Source organism: Anticarsia gemmatalis, chromosome 13 (assembly GCF_050436995.1).
Source record: "Anticarsia gemmatalis isolate Benzon Research Colony breed Stoneville strain chromosome 13, ilAntGemm2 primary, whole genome shotgun sequence".
NCBI classification, from domain to species: Eukaryota; Metazoa; Arthropoda; class Insecta; order Lepidoptera; family Erebidae; genus Anticarsia; species Anticarsia gemmatalis.
In genome coordinates, this window is record NC_134757.1 from 7,639,775 (window position 1) to 7,654,287 (window position 14,513).

The 14,513-nt window shown below is 34.5% G+C and overlaps 1 protein-coding gene across 2 annotated transcripts in view; it reads right to left on the minus strand.

Moving 5' to 3' along the window:
* Window positions 1-12,306, minus strand: part of LOC142977555 (facilitated trehalose transporter Tret1-like) — a 31,799-nt gene extending 19,493 nt beyond the window's left edge. The window contains exons 1-2 of one of the 2 annotated variants that reach the window (XM_076121503.1): window positions 11,909-12,306; window positions 1,126-1,315 (exon numbers count right to left, since the gene is read on the minus strand). In XM_076121503.1, the coding sequence (XP_075977618.1) occupies window positions 1,126-1,315; window positions 11,909-11,928 (210 nt within the window). In that variant the 5' untranslated portion in view covers window positions 11,929-12,306. Of the gene's footprint in view, window positions 1-1,125; window positions 1,316-3,553; window positions 3,655-11,908 lie in introns of those variants that run through there. The other variant, XM_076121502.1, reaches the window with a different exon arrangement.
* Window positions 12,307-14,513: the final 2,207 nt, after the last annotated feature.

The window sequence follows — 14,513 nt, forward strand, 5'->3', positions numbered from 1 at the left end:
CTCAAAATATCTTTCACGATGGGTAACTAAAGATTTTTTTATACATATACGAGTATGTCTACGGTGTCCAATGCTGGACGTAACAGTATTTAGCTCATAAGATTCTGGACTTAAACATGATCAAAGAAAAGGGGTGTAGTAAATCCTTTAGGCGTATAAATGTTTTTCTGCATATTTTGGTATACTACTGGGTAGATATATTAAATAGCGCATCATGTTTGTGAAAATCTGGTAATGAGTGTTTAAAGCTGAAATCATATTATTATGACACATGAACATAAATTTATCACAATGACATCAGGCACTGGGTTTTTCCCTGGTTATCCACCCGTATAGTTTGAACAGCTATTGATAAACGAATTACGGAACTATTATTTGGTAATTACGAATTATCTTTTGATGACTGGTTCGTACTGTTTTTTACATAGAATAGATTAATAATGCTGTACATTGGCCTATAAGTTCATAGTATTTGAATATCGGGTTATGGAGCATTAGCTTCAGTCTTCCTTCTGCTTCCGCGTAGTTTGTGACTTAGGACAGAATTTTCAATCAAACTTTCATTCCTTATTGTTTCCCCTTGGGGATAGAATTGGTCAAAATCCTTATTGTTTTCCATCTAAGCGGATGCCTACGTCATAATATCTATTTGCATGCCAAATTTCAGCCCGATCCGTCCAGTGGTTTGGGCTGTGCCTGTATAGATCACTAGGTCAGTCAGTTACATTTGAGTTATGTATGTGTATTCAGATTATATACAAGAAATAATGTAGAATCAAGTGGGGCCCTGTTTTTTTATTATTTTGTCTTCTGCGGTGTGTTTTCAATGTGCCGTACCGTTACCCACAATAGCGATATTTTCGTTACGAGTTACCCGTATCGAATCGTATACTAGCCGCCTTGTCTGCTCGGCTCATTTGTACGTTTCTTAATAATTCTACGGTCATCATGAACTCTAAATATGGATTTCACATCAGTAGTTTCATGATTACGAACTGGAAAATACATAGTTAGGGGAGAAAATCTTTAGAAAATACTAGTGATGAATTGAAAGAGTTAAGTGCTATCTCTACCAAATACATAGATCATATACATATTGAATTTATATTATAAAAATATAAGTACCTGGTTAAAAACACCTTTTGTCGAAGAATATGTTTCTCCTTTAACGTAAGGTGGCAGCGTGGCTGTGGAGCTGATGCTGCGAAGAAAACTTTGTAGCGCCTCGTACTCATCTTGCTTCTTCGTCTCTTTGTCCTCGCTGACGATCTGTGGCACCTGGCCTTCTCCCAACATTGCCTCGTGGGCTCCATCACTGCAAGGATAATAAACATATTAATACTAGTATTGAAGCAGTGATAGCTGAGTGGACCATATTGTATGCAGTGCGGTTGTAGCCGAGACAATACCCCTATGAATCTTTGCAGCTATGTGTGTTAGATATAACTATCACTTGTTTTTAGCTGTAAGAAAATCATCACGATGAAACCTTACACGTCTAAAAGTTTAACATAGTTCTTGAAAGAATACCAAGTCCCCAGCACTTGGTCAACGTGTTGGACTCGAGGCCCAACTCCTCCTTCATTTCGGAAGTATAATTAAATAATGCCCTGACTAGGACGGTAAAAGATTAATTTATTTTTATAACTACTGACAAGTACTCACACAAGGCCAGTCTACCGCATCTAGGAAGGGACCAACAGCTTTTTTTCAAAAGTTTTTTTTATTTACTCTGAGTTGCTACATTAAAAAAACTGCATTGATAACAATCTATTCTCGATCTATTCGGACGTTTCTATTTACAACTCATACAAAAATGTTCGGTGCAAATTACATATGTGTTAATACGTAGCAAACAGCTGATGATAATTATATTTGACTTATCTGGAAATAAATTACGGTGCAGAGTTCAGATATTGCACACGTCACTGGTTGACTTTGAACGTAAATATTTTTTAAAGCTGATTGAATACATAAAACTTATAAATACGTACTACCTAATGTTATTTCTCAATGAATTATCGCTCATAAACCTAATTCGCTATTTTCGATTAAAGGATATACGACTCGAAAAAAACGTACAATATTGAATACATTTGTATAGATTTTGGATACCTCACGTATATTTTTATTTTAATTATATACGGAAAACGGTTGTTGTTCTCGTCTCAAAGTTAACTAATTTGTTGAGAGGGAGTGGAACTGAAAAGCGTAAACTGTTCTGCTTGTTTTAAAATAATAATATGTTTAGCAAGGACTGAAGAAACTGACTGAAACTGACCGTGCGGATCAGATTAATTTTGTGCTTTAAAATCTTGAAAACCGCGCTAATACTAATGTTCCTGTTAATATTTCTGTTGTTAATGCAATTAATATTAACTTAGCAAAATAAATTTAACCTTCAGCAGTAAAAATAATTTTGAAGCAATGGTACTTTAACCACATTACATTATAAAAATACTTTCTTTGAGCTTCTCTGACAGATTTTAATACTTGAGTAGATACGAATCGTTCTAGACTTTAAAAGCAGGCGTTTTTAAATACTTAAGATAAACTATGAGATGCGGTTTATTGCGCTATTAACTTCGTTTTCTTAACCAATAACTCAGTTTTAATGGCTTTTTGTACTTAGGTATGAAATGAAATGTGTATTCAAGGAGTATCGTAAAACGTCGGCAAGGATTTTAATGTTAAGAACTCTTGCTCTATCAAATGGAATAATTATAACGCGAAACATTTTCACACGAGAGATCGTGGGGTTAGACAAGCAAAGATCCGTGGCGCTGTGATTAAGGTGGTCGTCACGCCGCTACCAGTCCGTCGAGTGGTCGTGGGTTCGATTCACCCTGATTTATTGTTTGTGCGATCGCACAAATAGTTGTGTCGGGACTGTTTGTACTCTGTGTCCGTTGTTTGTATGTCTGCAAAAAGTTCCCGCGACACAAGAGCCATTCTTAGAGCGGGAGTTTTTTATTTAATAAAGAGCACCTCTACATAATTTATCAAACAGATAACTTAGTAAGATCAAATCAAATTGTAAACAAGTACGTGAAAATGAATCAAAGTTCATCAGTACACGTTATGAATAAAGACTGCGGGTCTAAGTATAAACGTACACAACTCTTGTAGGTAAGATAAGGACCGGTTTGTATCGACAGTACTACTATGTAATAAAGGAAGTCTTATTTACATTAAGTCCACGGACATATGAATTATTTAATGTATCTGACATTAAAATATGTTACTAAGCGATTTATTAGGACCTCAACTGTTATACTTATGTAATAGAATAGGATTAACCCCCGGTTTCTCAGTACATTTACCGGTAGTTTATCTATTCAATAGCTTCTTTTTGTATAAGTTTAAACGCCATTGAATAGATAAACTACCGCTAATGTACCTCAGAAACCGGGGGTAAGTGACACATAAAGCATCATAATAAGTAATTACGATTATTTGAATAACAATATTAAATTGTAATCAAAAAGTTCCTAGTCTTCACACGTCAAAGTCTGTGTTCAGTTTTGATGAATTTAAAACACAATTCACTTACCTTTGTATTCTCCGGACTTTAAAATGTGGACGGCAATAGCAATAACAACAACAAATAGTCACAGCCATTGTGGAACTTGTCACATTTTTCAAAGCCCTTCTTTACGTCTTGTCCCTATGGAACAGTGAAGCGACTGGCGCGATGTAAATAAAACTTTTGTTATCAAAGTAACCCTTACCCTTGGTAATTGATAGTATTCACTTGTTGAAACTTGCAACTGTTTAATCTTGTTCATAGGTGCACATGCCGTGCTTTGATATTGCTGTAATATTACCTAGTTTTCGCTGACTCGTAAGTGCAAATAGCGCGGTCTATGCTGATAAAATGGGTCTTATTAGGGAAAATATATCTTGATAGAAGACGTATAAATAAGAAATGGTGTAGCAAAATTAATTTATTTAATTAAGGTCGTTTGGGGTGTGTTCATAGTGCGTAATTTGGACGGGAGTGACTGCGGTCGAGTAGGGCGATCGCATGGTCGTGTACTTCGCATGTTACTGTTTGCGAGTTTTTATATTTTAACCAGACTTGTATCACTAAATTATTTCACAGACGTACGAACAATCACTTAAAAACAAAGTGAATACGCTTTCAGTACAAATCGGCCCACATCTCTACCTAATAGTTTTAATGTACATTTAATTAGGATTGTATCAGTCTTATTGGAGCATGAAGTGTGATGTTCTGAAATGAGATTTATAGAACAGCATCTATTAAAACAGGTCAAGTGCGAGTTGGTATCATGTGGAGAGTTTTAGATATATTTCTTCACAATCACTTCACTATGTTATTTTGGGGCTTTTAAGTTTTTGCAAGTTGCGGTTCGTTTGTTTTGTACTCTTGAAGTTACTACATACCTACTGACTCAACGAGTCAAAAAAAAAACATTATATTACATAAGGATAATCATGAATAGTTACAAAGTAATTCATGTCATGAAGACAAGGACACTAAATAAACTCACACACACGTCTAATTTATACATACAATGTATGTTATACATACAACGCTAAATGTCATGGCCCTTGGTTACATTTTATTATGTCGCAAAATAGGCGCTCATAGCTAGTTGCACTGCCCGGACGGTTAATGATTTGTTAGTTAAGTAGCCCTTGGCGCGCCCATTCCGTAGATGGGGGACCGCGTATTGGAATTTGAGCTGAGCGTCTCCTTAGTTCGGAGGGCACGTCAAAGTCGGTCCCGGTTGTTTATAAAGATAACAGTCCTTAAGCCATGTCAAAGGCCTTTCGGGCGGTTTGAACTACATTGACACTAGGTTGACCACTAAATGAATAATTTCGCAATATTAGCCAAGTGGAAACCCATCGACAGATTTGTGTTCTGAGATCTACAGTCGACAAACAATAGACAATTGCATAGCACCACGTTTGTGGTCTCTCTACACATACTGAATGGAAATATTACATTTTAAGATAATAATAAAGATTAAAGCATATGAATTAACTTGATAACTTACTAATCGTATCAACCAACGTCTTACAAATCGGAATCAATGCCTAGAAATGTTAAAAATGTTGAGGTAAACTCTACATTAACCTATTTACAAAAATATTTGCGGTCCTGCCGCGTGTTAAAAATATAGCTAAATTTTCGACGCGGGGACTGTCTCCTGCCAACTTTCATCAAAACCGGTTAAATGGTAACCTTCAAAGCTTAATCGATGGCCAGGAGTTTCTTACCAGCTCTTCTCATTGGCCCTACCTTCCGAACTGGCGGTAAATTCACTCTCTGTATCATTGACTATCATAAGTGTTAGCATTTGACCTAAATTAATAACCATATTCAGTAGCGTTTTTTTTGTATGAGTTAAAACGCTATTGAACAGATAAACTACCGCTAAATATACTCAGAAACCGGGGGTAAATGATTTTATTTTTGATCTTGATTTTGACAACGTTTGCTTTAAAAATATGTGCGTGTATGTACCTATTGATATATTCTCTTTACATGATTGTTTTAGTTCACATGGATGCCCTGCTTACGACCTTGTACTGATGAAGACAATAGGGATGATGACTAATTTATATTTTTTAGTTCGTCTGGTAGATTGCAAAAATATCAATGACGTATTTTTCTTTATGTACAAAATCAAATGATTACCGCGAAGTTACAAAGTCGCTTGACGTCACAGTATAGTAGAAAATGTACTACAACGTGACGTCATTGGCCCCTACTCCGTAACCATAATGCTTTTAACTTAGCCGCTTTATATTGTTCCTTGATGAAAAAAATACGCGTCTTATCCTACTGACGGACCAATTCGAATTTGGTTATTTTCCTGGAAAACATGTCTATTCAGGGAATATCCGTATTTTAAAATTTAACATAGAGTAACTACTTACAATGGATGGCTACACGTGGATTACGTAATAGGGGTGGTACCTCGCAAGTTTACAATAACAGTATTATTGTGCCGTCATTTTCAATGACTGTGAACTATTGTATGTCAGAGATTTATTTCTTTATGACTACCGAACCCATACTGTATTGTACATACATTGCAGACGTGATATTTTACTTGGTTTGCTAGGATTTAAGTCACGTTGAAGCACAGTTGCTGTAAGTGCAAGTTTGTATTTAAGAACAATTGGGGTTTAGAGATAAAACTAGCTGATTCGCGCAACTTTGCTTGCGTCACATAAGAGAGAATGAGTCAAAATATTCCCCGTTTTTGTAACATTTTTTACTGGTACTCTGCTCCTATTGGTCGAAGCCTATAGCCTTCCTCGATAAATGGGCTATCTAACACTGAAATAATTTTTCAAGTTGGACCAGTAGTTCCTGAGATTAGCGCGTTCAAACAAACAAACTCTTCAGCTATATAATATTAGTATAGATTTGATGTATTTATTTATTTTTGTGTCTTGCTTCTCTTGTTCTCTCGAGAATATGTTGACACTTTATCTAGCAGATAAATTGCCTAGCTAATCCATAAGGCTCTTGGAATTCTGTAACATTTTTTTTTGGACTTCAATTAAATTACTCACTTCAATCATATGAGCAGTTAATTAAATATCATAGATGTATATATTTGTTGTCGCGATCATTACGTTAGTAAAGGTAAACGAGGATAACGTTATTTACAATAACGGCTAATTCGCGGTTTGTGTCATGTTTATGTAGTCATTGCAATTTTAAGGACTATTTAAAAATCTGGAATGTATCGAATTTCGTTGGCCTAAATGCGTAATGCCACTGTAATCTGGACATAAAAATACTTTTATTAATCTGTCTCTAAATCCACATAAAAAGTTTTTTAATTATTATACTTAGAATAACAATAGGCGAATATAATAAAAGTGTAATAAACAACGAAATATAATTAATCTATGTAGGTAAATATTTTAACGATTTACCATAGCAATAAATCAATGGTTTATTCTATTCCCAAGGGCAGGCTATCCTTTGTTGTTATCCAACAACTTTATATTGTCATCAACTCATCGTCTCATACTCATGGGCAAGAGAGAACAATCACGTGTAGGGAACACTGTTATGAATAAAATTGTCTGTCTCACAAGTAGGGTTGCCAAATATTATTCGACGAAACAGAGGCTCACCCACACAATTTCGCTTGCGTCACATAAGAGAGAATAGGTCATAATTTTTCACGTTTTTGTAAAAAAAAATACTGGTACTCTGCTGGTGCTCCTATTGGTCATAGTGTGATGTTATATAGCCTATAGCCTCCCTCAACAAATAGGCTATCCAACACTAAAATATTTTTTCAATTCGCGCCAGTAGTTCTTAACATACAAACTTTACAATTTTATAACAACAATAAAAAAACTCTATCTATCTAAGATAGAGTATTTTGAAGTACGGACTTATAAAATAGACAATCATTTAAGTAGATAAAAGTAGGTAGAGTAAACATTTTTTAAAAGAAGTTGATAACTTGATACTGATGAATGTGATAGATCACAGATTACGCTTACATGATTTAGTATACAGTTGGCAACCCTACTCACAAGTGAGTATGGGAATTAAATTACTAAGGGCCGGTTTTAACACTTTTGGATAACCATTAGATAGCTTATCAGACATTTACTGTGCAAGTGTTGAAGCAAACTATCAAAGAGCCACTTTATGTTTTTATTCAATAGGTTCCGCTCAGTTTGCAAGTCTAGTTAGTCCTATATTTTTGTTTTTTTTTGGAGTTTGTACCCTCTACCGCACAGCACTAAAACAGAAATCTTTACCTACAGCGCGACCAGATCGCTAATTTCATTGGTTATTTTTACGCTAATATGTATTTAGTGTCTGTCATGCATCGGTTGTGAAACGTTCAATTACATTATTGGTAAAATGTAGTTTTAAAAACCTTGACATCGAAACTGGTTTGTCTTGAGTTGTCTAAGCATTTATTATTGCAATCTAAATACGCGTTACAAATATTTTAGTATTAGGTATACATACAATAAAATAATTAATTAGTATAGGCATAGTTATCACTTGCTCTAACAGTGAGTGAAAATATCGTGATGGAACCTTGCATGTGAAAAAGTTCTTTAAGACATTCCTTGAGGGCATGCAAAGTTCCTGATCAACCTGACCAGCGTGGTGGACTCAAGCCTAACCCCTCGCTCGTGCGTCAGGAAATCTTTGCCCAGCAGTGGGACAGTCACGGGTTTAAAAAACTAAATATGTAAATAGTAAATAGGTATCTTGGGATTACTTGAATTAAAGTATGATATTTAGGCTATTAAAGATCTCATAATATTTACGAGTCTGTTTATCTTAGATTAATATTCCAAACTCGGTCTACAAGTCATTTTTTTCGAAATACATTTAACTAGTGTCCGATTTTTCATATACTTAGGGATATGAAAAAGTTGAAAACGTACCATACAAGCACATAGATAACAAGCACTTCGTTTTTCTTACGAATCACTGCATGATATAGATACAATCATAGTGATAAAATAAACATACCTAATTTATCAGTTTTCCTCTCAATATCTGGATGTGATTCATCTATTGCAAAATAAGATTTATTTCCTATCTAAGATATGATCATCATTGATCTCACTTTGATGAATTTCATTATCAAAATATGACATACAAGCATATAAAGTTATACGTGCGTATATATGATAAACAATTAATGTTTTATTTCACAATATTTAACTAAGATAACGATTCTTTTATTTTCTCCCGATGTTATTGTTATTTTATTATGTTTGAGGAGAGTAAAAAATTTAGCAAATAGCTCGCTTTTCTTTCATGTTTGTTTTCTTTGTGTTGGCCCTATCTCATAGTCGGCACAGCATTTTTTTTAAAGATAAGGTATATAAGCTGAAGTGAAAAAAATGGGAACGTCTGGCATTATCCATACTTCCATACTAATATTATAAATGCGAAAGTAACTCGGTCTGTCTGTTACTTTTAATCACACCTAAACTACTGAACCAATTTGCCTGAAAATTGGTATGGAGATATTTCGAAACCCGACAAAGCAAATAGGCTACTTTTTACCCGGAAAAATTACGCATAATGGGAAAATTAAGGTGGCGGACGAAGTCGCGGGTAAAAGCTGTGCACTATAAAGAATTGCAAAATCTGTTTTGGGTTGCAAAAATCGTCCTCCTTTGGCCAGCATAGTCAATGACGACTATTAAAGCAATGACATCTATTTTTGGCAGTTTTCTTATACAATATTTAGAATAAAGTTTCCCCATTTGTACACGTGATTGCTGAGACGTTGTTTTTAGACAAGGACGTTGAGAATACGACCTATAAACGTGTTAGCTAGTAGGTCAATATGGCGCCGACTTTTACGTTGATTTTCCGCATAATACTTACATAGTTGCTGACGGGAAAAACTAGAGCTTCACAAATATTAGGTACTAGACTCCCGGTGCAATATTGCATAATATTTTCAAATTGTTTTTTTATCATTTAAACCTAGTAATAATGCAGAATCGAAGAGAGGTTCAATTTTCCAGAGAATCGTTATTGCGATCCTCAAATAGTTACTAATGTTTCTAATTTATTTACATAAATATTAGAAAAGTGTTTAAGTTGGTCTGCGATCACGGCCAGTTTAACCTGCGCCGAAACGTCAGGCATTCCAAGGTAAAATGCGTGTTGTCGTTAATTGCCGTATCCTATTATAATAATTTTGGTAGTAGCTTGTGTTAGTTAGCGTAGAATTGAAACTAATACGAATTGATAAATTCGTCAACGTTCTTCTTTAGTTTTAAGATAATATGTTTGTATAGGTGAAAATCAACTTAACAAACATAAATCTATACTAATATTATAAAGCTGAAGAGTTTGTTTGTTTGATTGTTTGTATGAACGCGCTAATCTCGGGAACTACTGGTCCGATTTGAAAAATTCTTTCAGTGTTAGATAGCCCATTTATCGAGAAAGGCTGTAGGCTATATATCATCACGCTACGACCAATAGGAGCAGAGTACCAGTGAAAAATGTTACAAATACGGGGAAAATTATGATTCTCTTATGTGACGCAACCGAAGTTGCGCGGGTCTGCTAGTCGCCTATACAAACGTAAAACACCTACACAAAAGTATCATAAGTCAATTCGCATACTTTTATTTCATGTGTAACACAAATATTATAACAATTGTGTTCATGACATTGAAGAGGTATGAAAAACAGCAGTTTTACTTGTATGTAATTGTCATGTCGTTTAGTCATGTGTTTTATTTTGTCAAAATATTGTACAGAGCATTTTAACTGAACATTAATGTCTACGAATAAATTACATGTAGCTGAATGTCTTGGAGTTTTAGTCTTACAAGTTGAATTAAAGGTTGTTAAATCATTCTTCATTAAAATATTTCGTAATAGTTGTGTTTAATTAAAATTTATCGCCGCCAATGAATTACGTAGTACACAAATAAACATTTGCACCCAAAAGTAATGTTTGTTAAAATGGGTTGGACAATTATGTTTTTACACCAAAGGCACGATGAGACTAAGGCATCTTCATCTCTCTCTTATACGTTTGATGTTTGCGAACTCTACCTCCTTGAGTACCTACTAATACCGAGATTACGCCATATTTAATTTTCAGAAGGTATTGTTTGTGTTAAATTTTTAATGTTACGAATTACGACAAGGTGATTTGCGCATTGCTAAACTAAATCGTAATAAGGATTTCCTGACAACAAGTTTTTGTTTCTAAATAAGTTTTTTACACGTATTGAACTCACAAACAAAAAATTTAACAAGAAAAGAAGATTCACCTCGTTTGCACTTGGATGCCCGTGAATTAAAAGTTTCTATTTAATATAAAAACTTTCTTTCAGTGTTTCAGTTTCATACTTATGTATGAAAGTTGCAATACTAGAAATGCTTTTGTAGAATGACTATGTAGGTACGTAGTTATAATTAAATATACCCATGACCTTAAAATGGCAATGAAAAAAACTAAACTTGAAATAAAAATCTTATTTGCATAATATTAATTTTAGAATTGTAAACTACTGTTTATCAAACGAAGTATTTAATGTGTTAATTATCTCGTTTATGTAAAACTTCAGCGTATTTCAGCACATCATCATTACAAGTGTAATCTAAAACAAAATATCTAATAATGTAGGTCAAGTATCGTTGACACTTCTGATTGTCAAAGTTACAATTAACTATTGTACCAGTTCGGAAGGTACTTGAAGGTAGAGCTGGTAAGAAAATCTTGCGAGATTCATAATCTTACCGAAAACTTTACAATTTTTGTGTTAAAAGCAGCAAAAAATAAAATATCAATTTATTATATTTTATTCATTTGAAATTCAATCATTGAATATCAATTTTGCATAACGCTCAAATAAACCACGTCATGAAATTGATTTTCTTTATCATCATAGTGACATGAGCTGATTGACTACTGTACGCAATACACATACAGTATTTGTTCAGCAACTCTATACTCAAGTGGGTAAATGTCATAGGGTCGAATGCTTAAACGAATTTATGTCGCTTTTTAATTAGAAAAGAACACTGCAACTGTATCGTTACAATTTGAAAAGAGTTAATAAGGTAGGTATGGGTACCTACCTATTGTTTCACCGCGTGAGGTGCATAATATACATAACTATTCTAATTCGATGTATTATTTACAACTTGTTGCTATATTGTTAATTATATCAACACTTAAAATATTTAATGCATAATAAGGGAAATAAAGTTCAGCACAAACTTAACACCGTAACATAACGCCATTCAAAAATGTTGTTCTGCATAAAACAACTAGAACAATAACCCGACAACAGTAGAGGTTATCCATTCAAAATATTAATTCACCGGCCTATGAAGTGTCATTATTATTAATTAAATAAACTTATAAATAAGTGTATAACTTACCCTTTTTTCTTATCCTTCATGTTGAATATTTGATCACAAATAGCAAAAAGTCTTACAAAATATAATACTGTTCTAAAATGTTAAAAAGTCCTCACTTGAACTTAGAAAGTCTGGTAACAACGGGAGATATTTTAATAAACTATCTCGTAAAAAGCATACTTTGTATTAACGGCGTGTTTATTGTAGCACCAAAAAGGCCGGTTTGTATCATATGTTTGTTAGATTACGTTAAAAACATTGTGAATGAAAACGATCGATAGTGAGTGAGTAGGAAAGCGGGGACTGTGCAACCGCTCGGTCCGACGTTTGCCAACGACTAGGAGCGCGGAGCGGGTGAACCGTCGACGTAGTGCCGAGTGCCGCCAGCGAGCACGTCTCGAGCCTCGAGTGCCGAGCGTCCGACGTCCGACGACCGACCACGCGCCCGCCTGTGCCTGCCACCTCATACGTCAACATCAATCAATGAACTTCACAAACCTTGAATAGGAGCACGCCACAAACAATGAAGTGCGTACAAACTGGAAGCTCTAACGATTTCAGTTTCAGGAAATTTCAGAACTCAGTACTGCTACCACTTATCTTACTGAATATAAAATCGGTATCATGTATCCCTTAAGTACATAATTGACGCAGATAACGCCGTGGTAATGAATATGTAGAACACGTGATATTTGTACTTGTAACTCTACACGCATTAGCTTACCGGAAATACATAGAGCTTTTATCGCTATCGCTGTTTACAAATATATAATAAAAGTACCGATGTAGACACACTTTTTAATCTTCAAGCAATTGATTACTTAGGTATCTATATAAGTATTATATTCATATCTAATGTTCTGGATGAAATAGGAAGAAAAAAGGAACAATGCAAATAGACAAGGTGCATACATAAATAGTGACAGGTACCTACCTAAAATATTAACTTCTATGACTTCAGTACCTACTCAATATCAGCTAAGCAGAAGTAGGAGTTTTACGACAGATAATGGAAGGTAGACTAGACAAGGAGCGAATGAATGTTATACACCTATGACCTTGACATTATAAGACTCAACACTTAACAAATGCCGATTCCGGTACAGAGACGGAGGTTGCAAAGAGAGTTTGCACAATACATACCTATATGTGCGAATCTAGAAAACTGCAACGTAAATTGCTGTGTCATGATTCCGTCCATTCCACGGTTTTGGTACGTTGGCGTAAGTTAATACTACGATGCGACTACACATTGCTGTTTTGTCTACAGTCAGCTCCAAAAGTAGCTGATCATACTCAATCTTTTGAAACCCTATATACTGAAGTGTGCACATTTTTCCCTGGAAAAAACATTTGCCATTGATTGAAATGTTTAATTCTTACTCACTCTACCTGATTTTGATCAGTAAGGTACTTAGGAAAGTTACGTAACACAGAGGTTTTGAAAATGTGAAGTTGTTCAGCTACTTTTGGAGCTGACTGTACAAGCTCTCTATGATACCTGCCTACAGTGAGTGAAAGTTACGAGACATAAATGATAAACCGTCGAACCTGCCATGACCTTGGATATGTTTTTGACTTGGGCCAAAAGCTGTAGACACATTGTTAGCGACATCTCTAACGGGTTTAGTGAACTGGATTCACTAGGTAGTAAATAAGCGTGTGCGTATTTTTCTATGCTTTACTAGATGTCGTAACCTTCGCAATTTTTTGAATATAAATTCTTCTTATCTTCGAATTTCCTGAGGATAAATAATTTAAAGGTACAAGTTTACGATGATTTTTCAGTGTTAGTAGTACAGTACTTGTTGATTCCAACATAGTTGGAAGAAAGGCTAGGATGACGATGATAAGTAGTAAAGTACTCATAGCTGGCCACTTCGCTATTGATTATTATAATAAAAGTAATTGGTCGGTCACTTTAAACAGAACTTCACCCATAGATTATTTTTCTGAATAAAATTTAAAAAGAAAAACAGACATACACTAAAGTTATTTAAAACAAACCGAGTTAAAAAAAAAAACAATCTATCTTAGCCCATGACCTTCCTGAGGACTTATTCCTGTTTTCATCTATCAGCCTGCCAAATGTTATCGAAATTGGTTGGGTCGTTTTGGCCGAATAATGGAACATACATACATAGCTATGTACATTTTATACATACAGCTGCATACAAGTGATATTATAGTAGTAAGACTGGCTATTTTACTGTCGCGTCGGTGAGCAATTAGCTTGGTGTAAATATATCTCTATTTTAATTGGCTCATGTATGCCTGGCTCAGGAAAACAGTTCGATGTGAATATTTACGGAACAAGGAAACGCATGATACTGATCTAATAATAAAAAACAAATAGGTAAACGATTAATAGCACCGCCATATACAATACAGGTATTTTCTCTATTTCCGTGACAATATTGTGACATTCATTTCTGAAAATATATTTACTGAATAGTCAACATTGTATGCTTTAGTACAAAAAGTAGGTTCCCAATTTCGTTGGTGTCTTTTTTACAAATTAAAAAAAATATTTGCTTTATCAGCATTAAAAAAATATGTACGTAGGTATCTAGAATGTACGTACTTTTGGCATATGTACTCACAGGTTATAAGAAAAATATAAAGG